Source organism: Chenopodium album, chromosome 16 (assembly GCF_948465745.1).
Source record: "Chenopodium album chromosome 16, dcCheAlbu1.1, whole genome shotgun sequence".
Lineage (NCBI taxonomy): Eukaryota > Viridiplantae > Streptophyta > Magnoliopsida > Caryophyllales > Amaranthaceae > Chenopodium > Chenopodium album.
This window is the reverse complement of record NC_137849.1, coordinates 26520883-26543011: the sequence shown is the minus strand read 5'-3', so window position 1 is coordinate 26543011 and position 22129 is coordinate 26520883. Positions and strand designations below refer to the sequence as shown.

The 22129-nt window shown below is 35.7% G+C and overlaps 1 protein-coding gene across 1 annotated transcript; it reads left to right on the top strand.

The window, feature by feature from the left end:
- Positions 1 to 11943: 11943 nt before the first annotated feature.
- LOC145586334 (polyadenylate-binding protein RBP47-like) lies at positions 11944 to 16079 on the top strand. Its single transcript, XM_081643124.1, has 6 exons — positions 11944 to 12648; positions 13723 to 14188; positions 15024 to 15091; positions 15185 to 15315; positions 15408 to 15504; positions 15624 to 16079. Exons 1-6 carry the CDS (start codon positions 12139 to 12141, stop codon positions 15792 to 15794), a joined length of 1443 nt encoding a protein of 480 aa, XP_081499250.1. The 5' UTR covers positions 11944 to 12138; the 3' UTR covers positions 15795 to 16079.
- Positions 16080 to 22129: the final 6050 nt, after the last annotated feature.

Below are 22129 nucleotides of genomic sequence, written 5' to 3'. Positions count from 1 at the left end.
TCAGTAACTGCTATGCCTGGTCGGCCATGGCCGACTTACGCTTCTGGCCGACCTGATATGCTTGGAGTGACCCTTCTTCAGTTTTTGGCTCAAACAGCTTTCCTTATCCACGTACTGTTGGCTTTACCCCCAACTGATTACACTCCTTAGCCATTTTTTGACTTCCTTGAATTGAACCAATTTTCCCATCCGACCTCTCAAACTTTAACAACATCAGATGGGGGACGATTACGACTTTTGCTGCGTTTAGTGTGGGATGGCTAAGTATGGCATTATAACCAGTTAGCTCTTTTACCACCAAGAAGCGAACGACCATGTCCCTTCGTTCCCCTTTCTGCCCAAATCGGACGGGCAAGTCTATCTGTCCGACTGGGTGAATGATGTTTCCCCCAAACCCTACCAAAGGGTGAGTGATGTCTTTGAGAGCATCTTCTGGGAACTTCAAATTCTTCAGTGCGGCCAAGCTGATGATATCGGACGAGCTGCCCGTATCTATAAGAATCCCGCCGACTTTTAGATTGGCTATCTTCATGATAAACACCATGGGGTCGTTATGCAAGACCTTGACTTCCCCTCGGTCGGCCTCACTAACCGTAACCTCTGGGAAGGGTTCAACTTTAACCCCCTCGGCATTCATTACTTTGCCGAATTTCCAAGCATCCTGCTTGATGCCCTTTATAGTAGGGCCACCTGCAGCAAAGCCGCCTGATATCACGGCGACCAAACCAGAATCTGTACTGTTTCCATCATCTCCTTTTTCAGTTTGCGTTTGCTTTTTCTTCTCGGATTTTTTGTTTGTCCGAGTGTAAGTAAACTTCGACTTCAAAACATATGAGTTCAGCATGCCCTTCTCGGCCAGCTTATCCAACAGTCGCTTCAAATTAATGCAATCGTTCGTGTCATGTCCTACGTCCTTGTGGTAATGACAATATATGTTCTTGTTGCGATACTGGGCCGAGCCTCTCATTGGCTGGGGCTTCTCAAACTCAAACATATCCTTAATCTCCATCAAGATTGAGTAACAGTCTTTGGTGAACTCATACTGCGGCTCGTACGTCTTAACCTTCTTTGACTTTGGCTGCTGATCATCCGCCACCCAAACTTCTTTTCGTTTGTTTCCTTCCTTTTTCTTCCTGGCCGAGTCTTGTTGAGAAGATGGCTTCTTCTCAGCTCCCTTGGTCGGCTGCTCTGCTTTGGTGAGCGAACAAAAATCAGCTGCTTCTATGCAGGCCTCGGCTTCCCGCAGAACGCATGCGTATGTCCGAAACTTTTTTCTGACCAAATCGAACTTAAAACCATTATGCCTTAACCCCCGGAGAAATTCTGAGTAGGCCATTTCATCCGGAAGATTATGAATCTGGGCTTTTTCTTGGTTAAATCTCTGGACGTAGGAACGCAACTCTTCATTCTTTCCTTGGACAATTGTAGCCAAGTTAAGACTGGTCTTCCTGGGGGGAATGTTGTATGAAAAGTTTCCAACAAATAGCATACTTAAAGTAGTGAAACAATTGATGCACCCGGCCGGAAGGCTGTTAAACCAATCCTGCGCCACTCCCTTGAGAGTGGCCGGGAAGCACCTACACCAAGTGGCGTCATCAACACATTGCAAGTACATCAGGTTTCTGTACGAAGTGACATGTTCCTCTGGGTTACCCGAACCATCATAGGCACCCACGAGTACACTCTTCACCTTCGCAGGTTGAGGAGAGCTAAGGATCTCTTGAGAAATCGGAGGCGGCTTGTCTCCAAGATTCAGTAAGCGCATTTGCCAATCAATGGGCTAAGGTTGGCCATCCTTTCCACCCAGATACGGCACCTGGTCGATCGGCTGGGTAAATTTCCCATACTGTCCGAGGACGTTGGGGTTATACGGCAGAAAAGCATTTAAATTCTAGGGAATCTGATATTGGGCTGGTTGAATTGGCTGAACTGGAATGGGAGTTAGAGTACAAGCAGCTTGGCTCCTGGTGGTCCTGGCTGAGCTGGTATGTTGGGAAAGAGAGTGATTAGAGAGTTCATCCGGCATCGTGGGATTAGAGGCCATGTCCGACTAGGCTGCCCGTTCCCTTTGCTTGTGACGGATGTACTCCCTTACGTCCCTCCAGCGTTGAGACGGCTCAGGATCCTCCCTTTGAGGCTGTCTGGTCTGCCCCCCAACCGACCGCGTTCTCTCAAGGAGCCTTGACAGATTCGTTCGTGGCTTTTGGGAGACCTGCCATGCGGCCGGCGGAAAGGGGTATTGCCAGCATCTTCAGCGTTAGTCGCCTTGCTCTGATTTCTTCTTTGAGTGCCATCCTCCATCCTTCTTGATGGCTTTCTAGAGGTGGATGGCCTCTTTTCCTCCAACTCTTTTCGAAGCTTGTTCAGAGCGATCTTTAGGGAAGCAGCAGTAACTGGTGGATCCTCGGCCTCATGGAATGAGGCGATTAAAGGGTCACTAGAGTTGATTGTTGTGGCTATATCCTCTACATGGCTGTCCTGACCAGGGCCAGGGCCGGCATTAGGTGTCTGATCGTCTATTGCCATTGCAGACGAGTATCCCCACAGACGGTGCCAAATATTTCGGGGTTTTTTGGGATCCCTCGGGACATTGGTCACGCACTGCTGGCAGCAAGACTCAGACACCTGCAAAACACGAATAATCCGGTGATGGAATATTCGCCTCTGACGGTCAAGTTAGTAACCGGAAGTCGGAAAAGCTAGAGAGAGAAGTAGAGAGAAGCTAGAGCTGTTTTGTGCTCTATTTAATGATATGTCCCATTCCACCCCTCCCATCATAAATGATTGGGGTATTTATAGGGGTGGGAATTTGTGCTCCTTTAGGATTTGTGCCCTAAATTTCCGTGTCCTGATTGGCTGCACAATCAGGTGACGACACGTGTCAGATGGGAGCGCCGTTTTGCGGCTTTCTACAGTAATTTCGAGATTTAGGCTCTGATGTAAGAAAAGCCCTTTTTCTCTCATTTCTGGTGCTCTTTTGAGGTTTGACACGTGTCATCTTCCCATAGGGACACGTGTCGCCCTTTGATTGGGCCACGTGTCACTATGGGATTGGACCACGTGTAAGGGGTAATTTTTACCCTAAACAAGGCCGACCCATCACTCATGATCGAAGGATTGTTGGGTATCTAATTGGAAAAGCAACCTTAATATTACTGGGACCTAGATTTATTATGTTGTGATTATTTAGTGAACTCTAGCGCATCATCAATCAACATAAATAAAATCTAACATGCATAATCTACTAATGTATAAATAAAATGACATAGTATGTCCTCTTAATCCTAAAAACTAATAAAGCAAAACTCCCACTTGAACCTTCATGGATCTTATCCATCTAGCTCCTTTGGGCCTTCACTCCATTGGTTTCTTGGATCAATTGCAACCTGTAATACTATTTTATTCTATCTACTACTTAAATAAAATAAAATAAATTACAAAAATACTTAACGGTATGCAGACCGTAATTAGATTACAAAAATACAAAACGATGCACAGATCGTATTTAGAATCTAATGGGCCATACTAGTCATTATATAACAACATATTCAATCTTAAAATTAGGGTTCTTCATGAAATTAATCCCCAATTCAATTTAATTCTTAAATAAAATAATTTGATCATGAAAAATTCATAATTTAACATGAAATCAAATAGATTAAATTCATGAAACACATAGCAATCGAATTAAATCAAACCAAAACACAAAAATCAAAATTAAGGATTCAGGGTTTCGAATTTATTCGAATTTTAGGGTTAGGGGATTCGAACTTTTCGAATTTTTAGGGCAAAAATCGGACCTTTTAATGGTTAATTTTGAGCAAATTAAACAACTTTTAACAATTCTATATGTTAAATCACATTTAAAATAATAATTGACCCATAATTAAATTATTCTCCCTCTAATTGAATTAAAATTGTGGACATTCAAAGAATTAATAATTCAATATGTGTACATGCATAGGCTAACTGATACCACTGTAGGATTTTAGATACCCTAAGTGGAATTTCATGAATCATATTCATAAGCATCTAATAACCAAGATCATCGCATAACACATAAAGAACATATAAATGTACCTTTGAAGCGTGATTCCACGTGCGATCGAGCAAGAACAATGGGAAATAAAGAAGCCCAAACATGATTCCTCTACTTGGTCCACATGCATAAGTTAAACCTCCACTAATGCTAGTTAGTCGTGATTGAATGCTTCAATCAACCTTCAACGGAGAAGAGAGGAATGAATGAGCCACAAACCACCACCACTACCACCGTGAGCAACCACCTTGCTTGGGTGGCCTGTACCGTACGAACAAAGGGGAGGAAGAGAGAGACGTGTGAGAGAGAAGGGTTAGGGTGTTTAGTTGTTTGCTTCACAATTTACTGTATAGGTAAATTATGACTTATGTCAACCCTAGGCATGACCTCTATTTATATATCACATATATAATTAGAGTCCATGTGAAGCCCAAACTCCTAGCCCACTTTTAACTACACTAGCCCTACTCCTTACATGGCTTGTCATATCCTCATAAGGCCCATTAATGGGCCTCTTACTTGTTTAACTCAATACACTTGTTGTGTGACCTCATAGGATCCATTCTATTGGGTTTTGGACTATTTAACTAGCCCAATGATCATTTGTCATATCTAGCACCAAACAATGATGACCCAAAAGAATGGACTTATTATCTCCATAATAGTGATCCTTGATATATCTAGTAATTGCACTTATCGAAGACACAATTCCTTCAGTTTTTTGTTATTAGTTTTAAAAAAATTGAAAACAAAAAATGAATACGAACACATTGGTTAACTTTTTTTTTTTTTTAATTTATTTTTCAGATCATGACCTTAGAACTTGTAATTATTTCAATAAGAAACTTGGTTTGCGTTTTAATCACCCAACATTAACAAATTATTTTGAAAACTAAATGCGAGAGTCTATTATGTACACTTGGGTGTACCATACACCCGGGGTCTTTGCACATTTCAATCAACAAATGAGTAAAATTATTATTTGCTCATTTATTGATTAAATGAGCAAATAACCCTGAGTGTACGGTACACCTGGGTGTATATTACAAATTCTAACCAAATGCAATTTAACAACTCCTTTTGATATGTATTAATAAATTGTCCCGATCCTAATGGTATTAAAAAAAAGCTAATTCTCATGGTAATGGTAATTTATCCCAGAATTATTCTGTTCTTTACAAGTGTTCATTAATATATGGACTTATGTGGTAATGACTAATGAGAACTTTTGAGGAAATTAACATAGATTTTATAATGATTTTGTTAACAGGGAAATTAATGGGACAATCTTTTGGCGATAAACTAAAAGGGAATTAGGGGCAATGTTTAAGAGATAGAGGAAGTATGTGATATATAGAAAAATTAAACACGTCTTAAGACCGTTGGAGAAATAAGCAAGAGACCACATGATGTTGTAGTGCAAACTAATTCTATATATGCTCTTAAATAAGATATATATTGTTATATTACTTTCATTAATTATAAGAAAAATAAGTTCAGATAAAGGGTAAATATGTTTAGGTAAAAATAAGTTTGAAACAACTAAAGTTCAAATGAAATCTGATAGGAGTGATTAATAAGGGATACATTAGTATAATCTACAATAAAAATAAGTTCTAAAACGTTCAATTATGTTTAAATAGGTGAAAAGTAGGTGAATAAGATGCATGTATCTAAGGCTAGTGTATAATAAGACATGAGTAAAATTACTTTGAAACACGATTAAAAAATATCAACATGAGATAAGCAAAAAGATAATTTTTTATTGATAAATTTGTGCTATTTACAAAAAAAAATTGACCTCTTGAAATCACTTCATAATGCACTAGCTAGAGAATCAAATTGCTAAAAATCACTCTGCAAGACTAGTTAAAAGTTAACTCAGTAAGAAATGTTCTTTACAAAATTATACATAGTATTTCCTCCTGTCATTATAAATGGGATACGGATATTAAGAAGAGGAGAGAGATAGAGAGCAATAAAGATAGAAACTTATATAAGAAAGAAAGAGAAAGAGATAAAACGTGTACAAATAAAAAAATGTTGCAATATTTTTAAATCTTTTTAAAATAGTAATTGTTCTAATATTTGTAAAATGGAGAAAGTACAAAGTAGAACAATACTCGAGGCACACAAAATGTTTTTCATACTTTCATTTCATCCTTGTATCCCTAAAAACTCGGTCCCCTCAACTCCTTTTAGTACGAAGACAAATTTGTATAATTATGTTTAAAAAACCGACCATAAAAACGTAATTTCGTAGTACAGTACTATTTTAGCAAAGTGGCTATGTGTGACATTTTGCTAATGTTTAATATTTAAGAAAAATGTAGCAAGCTAAGTATGGAGAAACGTTGGAAGTAAATTATATAATAAGTATAATAGTCAAATAAATTGGAGATGCTACTCCAGCGGTTTTCTTCACACAATTTTTTTTTTTCTTTTTTGGTTTGGTGTTTAGAGAGCAACGAGGACGGGGATGAACCTCTAACCACTTGACCTATCTCTCATTCTCATTTTCTTCACACACATAATTTTACCAATAAATTTGATCTTCAATATATAAATTTGATTATACTTCTATGTTCACCTTAATATTGCGATAAGGAAAAATAAACGAAATTTAGGATGAAAAGAGAAATAAAGATAGGGGCTCATGTGACGAGGAGATAAAGTGAAAGCATGCATAAATATGGTGATGGTATAATTAGTCAGAGTAGAGTTTGTGAATATATATTACTTCCTCCATTTTACAATAATTGACACATTTTTTTTTTTAATAATGCTTAATTATATATAATGTTGGTCAAAATAGAGTGTTGACAAGTGTACTAAATTTGACTGTATTAATTATTGAGATGTTAAAAGTTTATACATGTCTTTTTTCAATATAAAAAAAATAGATAATTGTGTCAACAAATTTATTTATTTAATTTATTTATTTTTTTAATTTTTTTTTTGTTTTTTTTTTTTTTTTTGTTTTTTGTAGAGATATTAGAAGTTTATGCTTCCTCTGTTTCCAATTGGTTGTCACGGTTAGTATATATACCTGTTTTCAATACAATATTATAATCTGAATATCTCAAACTATATATTAAAAAAATTCTAACTTATAAGTTGCATTTTTGGGAACTTAGGACATATTCGACAATAGCTTTTGAGTACCTTTTAATGGTTTGACAAGTCAAATCACTGCTTAATAAACTTTTGAGTGTTTGGCTATCTAGTGGTGGAGAGATATAATAGAGCTTAATGGTGGAGGTAATTTATGTCAAAAGCTAAAATTATCAACTTTTGAAAGTTAGAGGTAGATGTTGGTTTTTTTCCTTATATACCTGGTAACAACTAGCCAACTGATACTTTACCAAACCCTTATAATTAATTATTTATCTTCACAACTAACATTTACTCCCATGCTAACAACTTCTAATACAACTAACAAATACCTCTAAATTTACATTTTGCCCAACATGGCCTTAAACTCAACAAAAATCAAAAAAGATCCCGCGTAACTATTTTTTTAAAGTATGACATAATAACAGTTAAAATACTAGATGAAACCCGTGCGATGCACAGTTTGTTTGAATTTTTAAAAATATATTTTTTTTTTATTTATGTGCTAAAATTTGTTACATATTTAGATAAAATTCCTAATATCAAAAGATAATATTTTATATTTAATTAATTTAAACTTAAAAATATCATTCGCCAATTTTGCTTGCGTGGCATTTGAATTAATTAATTCTAAAAGAAATTAATAATCTCTTATTTAATTGGCTACAACTAAAATTTATAATCTTACATGGCGCGCTAAGAAAATTAAATCCTACGTGGCTCTATAAAAACATCGGGAAAAAACTCCCCTTTATATATATATATATATATATATATATATATAATCTCCCGCTATTGGAGAGTTTTCCGAAGAAAAACGATGAGAGAGAAAGTAGAGAGAGAAAAGGAGAGATTTCAAAGCATACAAAGAGAGCAGCTTCGAAACCCCCGAAGAAGAAGAAGGAGAGACGTGGTAGAATGACAAAAATTGAATTATAAAAGAAACAGATAAAATAAACTAAATCTCGTGCGATGCACGGTTTGTTTGAATTTTAAAAAAAAAAATTATATATATATATATATATATATATTTATGTGCTAAAATTTGTTATATATTTAGATAAATTCCTAATATCAAAAGATAATATTTTATATTTAATTAATTTAAATTGAAAAATCTCATTCGTCAATTTTGCTTACGTGAAATTTAAATTATTTAATTCTAAAAGAAATTAATAATCTCATATTTAATTGGGTACCACTAAAATTTATTATTGTACATGGCACGCTGAAAAAATAAAATCCTACGTGGCTCTCTAAAAATTTGGAAAAAAACTCCCCTTTATATATATATATATATATTAGATTATATTTTAATTTTATTATAATCTTTTAAGATTAAATACTACCAAAAGAAAATTAAAATAGTAAAAAAAAAAAAAATTAAAAAGATAAATTATCAACAGACACACATATTTTTTTTTATATATATTAAAAAAAAAAAAAAAAAAAAAAAAAAAAAAAAAAAAAAAAAAAAAATCCTAACTCTTCACTGACGGCAAAATCTCCTAAATAGAATATGAAGGTAACAAAAATAGAACAAGGGGTCTAAAGGTGGCTACCGAAATTAGGGTTTATATATGTGCACACGAAAAGGGTGTCCACCGCAAATGTTGGTTGTTATATTATCCAAAGATCCAGAATATGAATAAATCTAATCAAAGCCTGCCATTTTATAAATATCTGCCATACATCTATCTTAACATACATACCATACATATACCATGCATCATCACTCATCCATTAGCACGTGAATTACTTACAACTTACGCCCTTCCATTTTTGTGTCAGTTACTTTCTTTTCACATTTACTAAATCTACCGTCCCATCTTAATACGGAAAACTAAAGATTTACATGCACCTACTTATGAACTGAACTGCCTAGCCTAGAGTATAAATAAAAGTACAATCATTTCTCATGTGATTACAATAGGACAAGCTTATTATACACTTAATTGTTCTTGTAACTGGAATTGTCAAAAATAGACTCCACATGATAAGAAATCGATCTGTATCGATAATGGCCTTAACTCAATTTGTACCTGAAAAATGAGTGAAACAAGTGACATGTGATTCGACTCAAACCAACTTGTTCTTAACCAACAACCAATTTGACAATATACTTTATGACCCGAACTCGAACCTGCACTAAACCTATTATTAACCAGCATTAAAAACACCTGCTGAATAAAAACACAAAACCGTTAATTTCTACAGAACTTTGTACTTACCAAACTCATAGTGACTCATAACTCAATCTTAATTGTATTGTTTGTTAACTTGACTAGCCATTGACCAAATCTAAAAACAACGTGAAATCAGATGTAAACCTGACTTCATTTTTACTTATTTCCTTCGTGTTTTAATAAGTGTTACGTACACTATCAAATACGGTCGTGTTTTATAAGTGTTACACTTCCTTTTGTGGCAAAAAAGTTACATTTTAATATTACATCTCTCTCCTCTCATGGTCCCTACCCAAACACACTACTAAATTTTTTTTTATTTCTTTCCTTTCACATTCATTACTTTCAATAAACTATTAACTCCACTATTTTTCTTTTACAATTTTTTAATACTCTAACTACCCTACTTACCTCTTATTTTATTTAAGTCAATTAAATTGCCTAAAACTAACTGTCAGTCAAAGTGTAACACTTATTAAAATACGGAGGGAATAACCCATAACAAATTGAAACAAAATTATTCTTGTGTTTAATTTGATTATGATGATAGAGTCGTAGAATTATTTTATTTAACAAGGTATATATTGATACATTTTGTTCAAAATATCATCGCATATACCCCATAACTTTTGTACACAATTCTATAGGTTCAATAGCATACTCATAATGGATAATCAGATTTTAAAAAACCTAATTATATAAGTTCAACTTGACAAAACGTTATTTATTCGGCTTATACTTGACTTGAAACCAAGAAAAAAAATATCTGAAAGATTATCCGAACCAAATCTAACCCGAATCCAAATTTGACAACCATAAACCTGCCCTCAACACGACTTGGCCGGTAAAACATTGAACCTAAGAGTAATCTTGACTTGAATTTGACTCGAACTTAACCCAAAAGGGATAAACGACTTAACTTAACCTAAATTGAACTCGAACCTGATTTATTTGACTCGAAACCTAATTTTACTTGTCCCGAACCCGACTTGAAGATCTAAATTAAAACCTCTATTCATGTGCTCATGGCGGTGTGTGGTACAACCAAAACTGCTATTTGGTCTATTATTTGTTCATTACACAATATAACAGTAACAAACAAATGGGGAACGAAATGACATCAATTGTATGTTACGAGATAGATTTAATAGGTTGTATAGTAAATACACATCCAAATTAAACAAAAACGTTAAATATTTTGTACACGTGTATTTACCATAATTTCTATATACAATCATTTTTTTTTTTAAAAAAAAAAATCGAGTTCTTAGTTTTCACATTGTTCTTGTTTTAGCTTATTAGAGCAACTCTAATGGTTGTAACTAGGGACTTGCTTGCAATTTGATTAATTCCCTAGCTACTAACTTGACCATTGGAGCTAGAAAACTCAATTAGCTTGGCTAAGCAAATTAGCTTTGCCAAGCTTATTTGCTTGGGGATTAAACTTGCCAAAATAAAATGCTCATTGCACCAATTAAGCTCTTTCCATGTATTTTCTATCCAACAATTACTATTAAGCTAATAGCTAGCATTGGAGCAAAAAGTACCTAAATTAATTATTAGCTTAAAAGCTTATGTGGCATGGCAAACTAATTGTCAAATTAGCTTGTCATTGGAGTTGCTCTTATAGTCATTGAGATTCATTTTCGGATCATTAGTATGTAGCAAAAACTCACCTTAAGAAAGAAGGGGGAGGCTAAGAGTATATTCTGATCCCCTAAAGTGAGCTTGGTAAGAATTAGTTCCATATATAAAAGGTAAGGAAACAGTCGATATAAAAAATTTATATGAAAATTTTGAAAGACATAAATGTATTTTAATATTTGTCTACCAAGACAACTTTTTAAGTGCTCCATTATAAAGAAAATTAAATGTAGTAATAGAACGTAACCTGGAATCAACAATACTCTGTTTATAAACACCAATTACCATTATACCAAAGAAAAAAAACCTATCTATAACTTAATTTAGTGCTGGTACTTATCTCCGAACAATATTCATTTATAGATATTTTACTCAATGTGTAACCTATATATCATTGCACACTCATCCCCATCCATTCCAAAACTACCTCACTCAAATCAAATTATGTGAATTAGATCCATTACTAAAAATAAACCTACATAGCTTACTAAATTTTAGACCACATCATTTTGTATGCTTAAACATAGTAATAATGATCAAAATTTACATAACCATTCGAACAAGTCAACCTAATTAAGTAATTTTACAATCAATGCTATACTACATTAGATTTAAATTTATATATATATATATATATATATATATATATATATATATATATATATATATATATATATATATATATATCCAAGGAAGTAGTAACGAACAGCAGTAAGGAGCAACAAATTGACAAATTGACAACATGGGTGTTTCTCTCTCTATCTCAAAAAGTCTCTAATTCTGCTAAGTGCTAGCTGCTCTCTTTCAACGCTCCACACCGTACAATTGACGGCACAGATCAGTCTGCAGCCAAATCCAATCCAACGGCTACGACAGTGACCGCGTTTTTTACAGAGTGAGGGCAAATCCAATTCCCCATATTTTTATTTATTTTTTATTTACAATTTATTTTCACAAAAAAAAAAAAAAAAAAAAAAAACTCATCTCTATCTATCTAAATAAACCCATCTTCCCCTTACTCCCAGCAGCCTCCTTTCTTCAAAACCCTTTTTATCTTTTTCTCTCTCCTCTTTCTCCTCCTCCTAATTTCATATAATTTGAGAAAAATCATATCATATCATATTACAAAACCAAAGATTGATTGGAAGTAGGACGATGCAGCAATCCAGTGTTAACAACAACAGCGGTGGCGGTGCCGGTGGAGGTAACGGTGGTAATTCTTCATCTGATCAAAACAACAACAGCGGAACGAACCCGCAGTCAGGAGCAGTGGCGACACCCCCACCAGCAGGTGCTGTATGGATGCAATACCCAGCTGCGGCTATGGTAATGCAACATCAGATGATGGCGGCTCCGCAGCATTACCCACCGCCGCCACACTATATGGCGGCGTATCATCCACATCATGCGGCTTATATGCAGCCGCCGCCACCACCGCATCACCATCACCACCACCAAAGAAATAACCACCATAATAATAACAATAATAACAGTAACAATAATAGTCATAGTAATACTGGAAATAATAATAGTAATAGTAATGACAGTAATATTAATAATAATAATGATGGGTCAAGTGGTGAGAATAAGACTATCTGGGTTGGTGATTTGCACCATTGGATGGATGAGATTTATTTGAGCAGCTGTTTTGCTTCTGCTGGCGAGGTCTTCTTCTTTCTTCTTTGTTTTTTTTATTTTATTTTATTTTAATTTGTAGATTTCTTTATTTTTTGATGCTTTTTATTGTATTTTGTGACGTTAAATGTTGATTGAGATGTGTTTCTATAATGGGTTTATATATATATATATATATATATATATATATATATATATATATATATATATTTGTGTTTAAAGAATTTATTGTATTGGGGTTTTTATGTTATATTTTGTTAAAGTAATAAATTTTTTGTGGGTTTTAATTGTTGTTTATGTTTGTTGGATTGATTTAAATCTTGAGTTTTTCTAGTGAATATGTAGTTTGGGTTTAGCAAGTCAGATATTTGTGGAAAATAAGGATGTATATAGAATATTTATTGTGTGTGAAAAGGAAAGCAATTACCTTGAAAGGATTTCTTACCATTTTCAGTAATATATAGCTAGCTTGAGATGTATCAATGAATTAGTATGATTTAAATTGAATTAAGGAATCAAGGAATTTGTTTGTTTAGCGAATGAGATATGATACTATGAAAGAAAAGTTATTGCTTTCGAAAGTAATGGTTCGATTTTAGGCACTATGAACTTGAGAAACTAGGTAGGTTGTGTGACCTATAGCTTGATTTTGTTATGCTATCTGTGTTAATTGCGTTAGAGCTTTCATATAATTTTATGAAGTAGTTGTTGTGGTATAGTGCTAAAAAATTATTAATATCAGATTAATCAGATGTGCTTTTGTTTCTGTTAAGACTTTCTTTTAAATCAGCTGGTTCTTATTGTTCATATAGTTCTGTTCTGAATTTCATGTGCTGTGTTTCTGGAATATAAATGCATATATCTGTTGCTTTTTATCACTTTAAAGGTTCTTGGGAATCTGAAATATCTTTGTTGTTGTTGTTTCAACGGAATCATGAGTTTGAGATGTATTTTGATGCAATTTGATGATTGTTTAGCTGCTATTCAAGGATCAAGGTCCATGAATATTTACAGGATTAGGTGCTTTAGGTCCTAAATATTTGTTACCATATATTGGAAAATTGAACACGTTTTTTACTAAATTTGGTTTGATTGTTGATGCAGATAGCGTCTGTTAAGGTTATCCGCAACAAGCAGACTGGTGCATCAGAAGGATACGGTTTTGTTGAATTCTTTACTCATGCTATTGCCGATAAGGTTCTACAGAGTTACACTGGACACATGATGCCTAACGCAGAGCAGCCTTTCCGCCTGAACTGGGCGACTTTTAGCATGGGTGATAAGCGTACAGACAATGGTTCGGACCTTTCTATCTTTGTGGGAGACTTGGCTGCAGATGTGACTGATACTATGTTGCATGAATTATTTGCAACTAAATACCCCTCTGTTAAGGCTGCAAAAGTTGTCATCGATGCTAATACTGGTCGGTCTAAAGGCTATGGTTTTGTGAGATTTGAGGATGACAGCGAAAGGACTCAAGCTATGACTGACATGAATGGTGTCTATTGTTCAACCAGGCCAATGCGAATTGGCCCTGCAACTCCTCGAAAATCTCTTGGATATCAACAAGGTAATTGCATTGGCTTTTGGTTGAGTTTCTTCGAATAGCAACATCTATGCCTAAATACTAGTCTTAAAGGGAATATCATTTCTCTATTATTTCTAGTAATCATTGCATAGGCACATACCCACAAAATTAGAGAGCAATCCAAGCAAGTTCTGCATTAAATTTGGCAGCTCCATCTATTAGCAACTACTAAAAAATCAAACCTTGACAAAAGTCATGCTTCTCTTCCAATTGGAAACAATATCAAGCTTTCTTCAAAGTTATTCTTTTTATGAGTTAAACTTGTTTACTGTGCTCTAATTTTTTATCTTCTGTAGTCTTATTGGATTTTTATTTGAAGCTTTAGAATTTTCCTTCTTATGCTAACCTTTATAATGATAAGGTAAAACATGCCTTTTGTGCATAATAATTGAATAAGTGGCTTCAGTTCTTTACCACTAGTTTGTAAGTTTAATTTGTTCGGTAGAAATGTTCTCATGAAAGACCAATTTGCAACTATATACTAACAACCAAATAATAAGCTCAGAGAGATTATCTTTGCAGACATACACACCATAATTAAATAAGGCTCCATTTTTTCAGTCCGTTGATGTTGTGTATGTGTCTATGATATGTTTGCAGCATGACGCTGTCATTCTCAAGTGTATATATATTGCATATCGTGATTTGTTGACCATGATTGGTTATGACTTAAGATGAAGAAAAGTTTAACAAAGAATCAGGAGGGGGGATTAATTAAGATCTGCCTTTTCTAAATAATCTATTTCCTCAAAAGTTATAGATGCTTGACATTAATGAACTCTTATGTCTGTGTTTTCAAATAATCTTTTGCTGCTAGGTGGATACGGATCAAGTAACAATGCTGGACAAGGTTCTCAATCTGAAGGAGATTCGTCAAACACAACTGTAATAGACTTTCTAGAGTAATTTATTACAGTTAGGAGATGAATTTATTTTGTTTTGTCTTTCACTTACGAATCTATCTTTTTTTTACTGTAGATTTTTGTTGGAGGGCTTGATCCTAGTGTCACAGATGAGGATCTTAGGCAACCTTTCTCTCAATATGGGGAGATAGTTTCTGTTAAAATTCCAGTAGGGAAAGGATGCGGATTTGTGCAATTTGCAAACAGGTGAGGCTTATACCATGCTCTGAAACAAAATTTGATGATCTGAACTGTCAGTAGATTGCTTACATTAAAATTGTCGATTGTATCACCTGCAGAGGTCATGCTGAAGAGGCTTTGAATAAGCTGAACGGGTCAGTAATAGGAAAGCAAACTGTCCGTCTTTCATGGGGCCGCAACCCTGCAAACAAACAGGTATATTTTCACTCCTGTCCCTGTTTGTTTCTTGTTTAGATTTCAGGTTATTGTAATTCTATCTCTGCCTTGGAACTGTGATTCTTTGCTAAATCACACTTCACTTATATGGATGGCAGTCAAGAGGTGATTATGGAAATCAGTGGAATGGAGGCTACTACGGAGGACACATATATGATGGTGGTTACGGGTACGTACCACACCCCCATGACCCAAGCATGTATGCAGCAGCAGCAGCAGCAGCTTACGGAGCCTACCCTGTGTACGGCAATCAGCAACAAGTAAGCTGATGACAAAGACACGAAAAGAAGAAGTAGCGCGCATGAGGAGAAGCCTCAAGATTATCGATAAGCGATACGTATCGCACTACCTAGGCATATTGTTTCATTCTTTGTAGTGTGAGCCTGTTGTGTAGAAATATTTATGAACCCCTCCCCCTCCTAATGTGGAGTGGAACTGAATTTTGATAACTCCCAAGGTAGTTTTTCTTACTAAGTTGCTGTTTTTTTCCTATTATATTAGACATTCATTGAGGACAAGTTAAGAATGATATGGGGAACTTGCTCCTTAGAATATATGATGCTTGCATATCTTTATACGTTTGCTGGCTACTATACTGCTGGTCTGCTGCGATCGATTTCGGATATATTTTAGACATTCATTCAGCAGGAAAATTGCTGTTGCAAATTTGCAATAATGTTAGTGTTTGTATTCTTTGGTGATGATGCATAGATTTCAGCTGTGTTTTTGTTGGGAAAAAAAGATGAAATTTTTGTGGTGTGACTAAGATTTATGAATGATAGAAATATTGTAGTGTCAAGAATATTTGTTCTATAGCCTAAATATGTTTGTAGTACAAATAGGAATCTTTGAGAAATTTCCACGCCTAAAAGGGAAATGGTGACATCATATAGTATATTTTTGTATATAAAGAATCTATTTTAACAAGATATCTGACTCTTTCCTATAATAACAACCTGCTACTATTAAGGGAAATTTCTTACTTTTTGTTTTGATTAGCAAATACTATGTAACTGTATATGTATTTGTGAATGTTGTTAAGATTCTATTGATGCTGAAAGGAAATTCATCAAATCTGGCCCCTAAAAAAAAAAAAAAAAAAAGACAAATTGTAAAAGACCATCTAACGTTTACTAAACTATCAAAATTATCGAACGAACCAAATATGGATTGTGGCTCCTCCTTTTGATCTTCTCTACCATTTTAGCATATTTCCTCATTTTCTATTTCATTTATTCAAGATAATCCTTCTTTACAATAAATACACATATTTTTTCCTAACTTTTATAGATAGTAAGTTATCCTATCCTTAATCTCCATCTTTATTTCATACCAAAACAATTTATTGAAACATTGTGTAGGACTACCTTTCGACCCTACGGTTTCAATGTCAACAAACGACTCGATTTTGAACCCGAATGACTCCTTTTTGATGGTCAATCTATGAACCTTACGACAGAGTTTTTGTTCAATCAACTAAATCCGCATAGTGGGATTACATTATATGCTTGTAAAGCTTGATAAATTAACCTTTAATTAAATAATGAGAATTAAAACCAACTTTTCAATAATCAATACTCCCTCCGTATTTTATTACTTGCTCACTTTCCTTTTGCTGTTGTATTTATTATTTTCTCAATTTCCTTTTTTTTTTTTGGTAACTTTAAACAATATTTTATCTCTCTTACTTTAAACCCCACTCAAATTAATTTATCATTTTTCTCTCTCATGATCCCCACTACTCTCTCATATATTTTCACTTTCATGGTCCCCACATTATTTTTATCGTAAAAAATTATTCATCCACTCACATTATGAATTCATTCTCCTAAAACTCCGCGCATATGCAAGTGATGCAAATAAAAAAAAACGGAGGGAGTATTATTTTCTTCCCCACTAGTAGTCCCCTTACATCTTATTTTAATATTTCCTCCGTTTCTTTTTAGTTGACACGTTTCTTTAGTCACGTTTGCCAATGCACAAATTCAATCATTAATATCTTTAATTACTGATAAGCAAAAATCATAAAAATTTGATATCTTGAAAATATATACCGTGACGAATTTAACAAGACCCCACATGACTATATTTTTCATTACGTATAAAATCACAAAAAGCGGTCAAAAGGAAGTGTGTGAAGTGAACAGTGCTAAAGTCAAAACGTGTCAATTAAAAAAAAAAGAGGTAATTTATATGATATTATCTCTCCTCCCCACTTATACTCACTTTTGTTTTTTATAGATTTTTTTTATTATTATTTTTCAACCAACCCTACTTCCAAGTAAAACTCCGCACATGAAGAAATGGATCAAATAGTAAAATACGGAGGGAGTAATTAGTCTTTTCAAAGTCAAATCTCTTTATTTAATTCAACATGTCTTCAAATCATTACCTTGGATATTAAACATGATATATAATCAATTCTGTTTATGGGTATTTTTACCCCTTTCTTATAGACAAATGAGAGGCTGACAAGTGGTCCAATTATAAGCCGACATGTGACATCATGCTCTGCTAAAAAGGATAATATGAACATTACACATGGCCTAAGAGAGATATCAGAAAATGAAGGGCTCAATGCCCATTAAAGGAAACATGTCTAGCATGAAGCAAACCCTAATACACATGTCAACTACGTATAGGGCAGCGGATCTTCCTAGGTTATGAAACTCTAGGAGCATGATCTCTATAACACACCCAAATCTCTCTATATGGAAATACTAGTATAATACGTATAATTATATTGTAGAGACAGACTTAGGAGTGTTACCGCCGCATGATTACGCAAGGCTACTAAAAAATACTTAACTCAATAACAAAACTTGCAGCGGAAAACTCAACTTTCTTTTATTAATGCATATAAAAATAGTAACATTATTGTTATGAGTAGGGGTGTGCAAAAAGGACCGAGACCGGAAATCGGACTAGATCGTTTCCAGGTCGGTCTTTGGTCCTCACAAACTAGTGATTCCGGGTTTTCGGTCCGGTCCGAGTAAAAAACAGAATGGACCGGAAAATGTATTTTTTTTAAATTATTTTTTGCGTTAAAATTTAAATTTTATGTTTAAATTTCTAAAAAATTTATGTACAAAACTTGTAATTTTTAAACTTTAGTTGCAAAATAGGAAAGCACGCAAACAAAAGCAAGACGTTAAAAAATGATGTATATATGAAGATATTAAAATGCAAAAAAAGAAAAGAAAATAATATGACCGGTCCATTTTGATCCAAAACCGGATCGGACCGGAATAAACAGGTCTAGACCGGAACCCGAACCAGTTTATTACGGTCCGGTCCCCGGTCTTCAAAAATAGGCGATTTCGGGTTCCGGTCCATTTCGGTCCCGGTCCGATTTTGGACTGGTGCACAACCCTAGTTATGAGTACTCAAAATAAAGACAAACCAACATTCCTAAACTAAGTGAAGTAAATCCCGGGACTTCCATATGCTCATTCATGACTCCACCTGAAAATACTAAACACTGTTTACCATTATGGTAAACAGGGCGAACCAAAACAAATAGGAAATACAAATTAGCAAAATATGCTAAGTACGATAAGTGCAAGATAAGTAAGCTCAATTTATTCGCAAACATGTTTTTAAAACCAATTTCAATAATTAATCCAATAAATTCCAAACTTGTGATTCAGAACCAATCTCATTTATTCTCAAAACGATTCTAATAACTCAATAATAATGATTAATAAAATTAAGGGTGAAAGTTCGGTTTGCGGTTTGGATTATAGCCAAAACCGAATCCAATCCAAATTAATTTGGTTTCAGAATTCTCAATCCGAATCCAAACTGAATTAAGATTCGATTTAATCCAAACCAAACCGAATTAATTCGATTTTTCAAATTAGAATCCAATCCAAACCGAAATTTGTTCCCTTCTTTTTCAACATTCAAACTCGAAACCCGAACATCACCTAGAAAATTCCTACAATCACTCAACCTTTTCTTGTTAACTACATTCTTTGTGAGAGAGTAAGATATTGAGAAAAGAGAATTGAGAATTTTTGGTTTTTCTTTTTTAGTTTATATATGAAAGGGGAAAGTGGTTGGACACTTTGAAAAAGAAATTTAGGCTTAAAGTAATGGGTCGAAATTCAGTTTTCAATTTTTTTAAACCCCAAACCGAATCTGTTTTGGGTGTTTTTGGTCCCTCGGGAGAGTTACGTCACCAAGACTGGTCCGGCGCGCTCTATACCTACAAAACACGGAGACTCCGGTTGGTAGGAGCTCCGCATCCGAAGATCAAGTTAGTATTGACCGTAGAAGATGAAAAGGTGCGGAAAAGGTAAAAGTGAGATCTTCTCGCATTCCAAGATCAGGTGTTTTCTCTGGTGTGAGAGAATGTAGGGTTGTTGTAATAAATGAATTGTGTCCCCAAAATGGGAGGAAATCTCCCTATTGATAGGGTCATTGGGAAAAGTGCCCTTCATTAGGTCAAGATGACCTAATGGGCTACACCACTTTGCGGCGTTCTTGGGAATTGGGCCCTGAAGGTCTCCATTCTATTTGTCATATGAGGTTGACACGTGTTAGCTGGTGAGTGGCCCATGTTGGACCTGCCTAAGGTTGACACGTGTCCCTCTCTGATTGGGCCACGTGTCTAAGGTATTTTTACCCTAAACATTTGCCCTTCACAGGGGTGACGTGGAAAGCCACGTGGCACCTGTGACAGATGTCACCTGCTGATTAGCTAACGGTTATTACCGTTTTACTTTGAAGGAAATTACGGGAGTACCCCCGTTTTAACCTTCTATAAATAGCAAGTTACCCCCCTTCTTCTCTCTCATCTGACTTCTTAAAAAATCTAGAGAGAGAAAAAGAAAGTATTTTTTAGAGAGAGACGCTCTACCCCAACCTGTAGCCGATTTCCAGAAAAATTTCCGTCTGTAGTTTCGTGGATACAACCGGTCACCGCTTGAGAAGTTTTTCCAGATTTCTACAAAGGTAACTGTCTTTCCCCACTTTAGCTCTTTCAAGCTTTTACCGTTTGTATTTTTATACTTTTCAATAAATGGATTCACCATCAACACACACGGCACATCCTAGGACAGTAGTCAGCCGGTCTCCTAGTACGGCTGAGTCCAGGACTGGGGGTGCCGTCTCTGGATGTATGGACCTGCTTTGCTCATTTCCGAATCCCACCGTCTCTGTGTCTGTGCAGGACACAATGGCGAGGGTTAAACAAACGGCTACAAAGCCAAAGAGAAGGAGACGCACTATGGAACTGCCTGCAAATGAGGTAATCCCAGACGGGGAGTACCAAGAATCGAATGAGCAAGCAGAGTCTTCTCCGTGTGCCCCCACCACTCCAAGTGATGGGATCTTGGAAGAGTCAGACGACGAAGGATCCGCCTCTGCTCATGGTCCCAATAACGAGTCGGACGGCGAAGAGGCCGGTGAAAGGTCCGGCTCAGAGGCTTCCAGCTCAGATCAAGAAGATATCGCCTCTGAGTACCAGCAGGCAGCCAAAGGGCTGTTCATAACGAACCCCACCCAGACAGGTATGTACCTTAAGGACATTGCTACTTTGCAGAGTAGCTTCAAGGCCTTCCAAGATAAACACCCAATAGGGGACGACTGGGACATAGTGGACCGTCTAAAGAGGCGACGGTTACCTGGGATGATGACATAGAGCATGCTGATAACTACTTCGGCTGCTACGAGGCGGCTTTCAAAGCCGGTCTCCGCTTCCCCCTCCACCGAGGAATAAGGGCGATCTTAAGGGGGTATGAGCTAGGCGTCTAGCAGCTTACTCCTAACTCATGGGTTAATATTTTATGTTACATCGCCGCCTACGAGTTTCAGAACGTGACGCCTAGCTTTGAGGCGTTTGCTCATATGCATTATATGAGCCGCGCCCCAGGCGGTTGGGGAGCGTGGTATACTCTAACCACACTCCCGGGGTATATGATGACGCTGGACAAGGCGTCTAAATGGAGCAACTGGAAAGAAAGTTTTACTTGGTTTCTTCTCCAAAACTGCATCACAACCGGTTCCTCCGCCGGTATAATAAGGACCCGGCTCTGCTGGGAAGAAACTGCGCCCGCCCGCATCTCCCTGAGAAGGCTTGGGATGAAATAATGGGGCCGGGTCTGTTTACAACGACCACAATGCCGCTTGACGATGGGAGCGAAATAATCGTACCCAAGTTCTGGGTGCCCCATCCGGAGTGGCTTAAAGATGAGGCGTTCCTCTCTGCTTGTGGTCTAAGGGCGTGTTCGGCACTAGCTTTTGAGTAGCTTTAGGTAGCTTTTAGTGGTTTGACTTATTCAAACCACTACATAGAAAAAATTACGAGTGTTTGGGAATGTAGTGGTGGGGGTAGAGTTTAGTGTTTGAAGTAGCTTTTGTGAAAAGTTAACATTATTAACTTTTGTGAAAAGTTAGGTAGCTGTTGAATTTTCTTCTATTTTTTTAGAATTTTACAGCTAACAGCTAGTTTACCAAACACTCATACGTAATTATTTATTTTCACAGCTAACAGCTACACATACAACTAATAGCCACCATCACAGCTAACAGTTACCTCTACAACTACATTTTGCCGAACACGCCCTAAGTACCATGTTTGAGAGACGTACGTAACCCC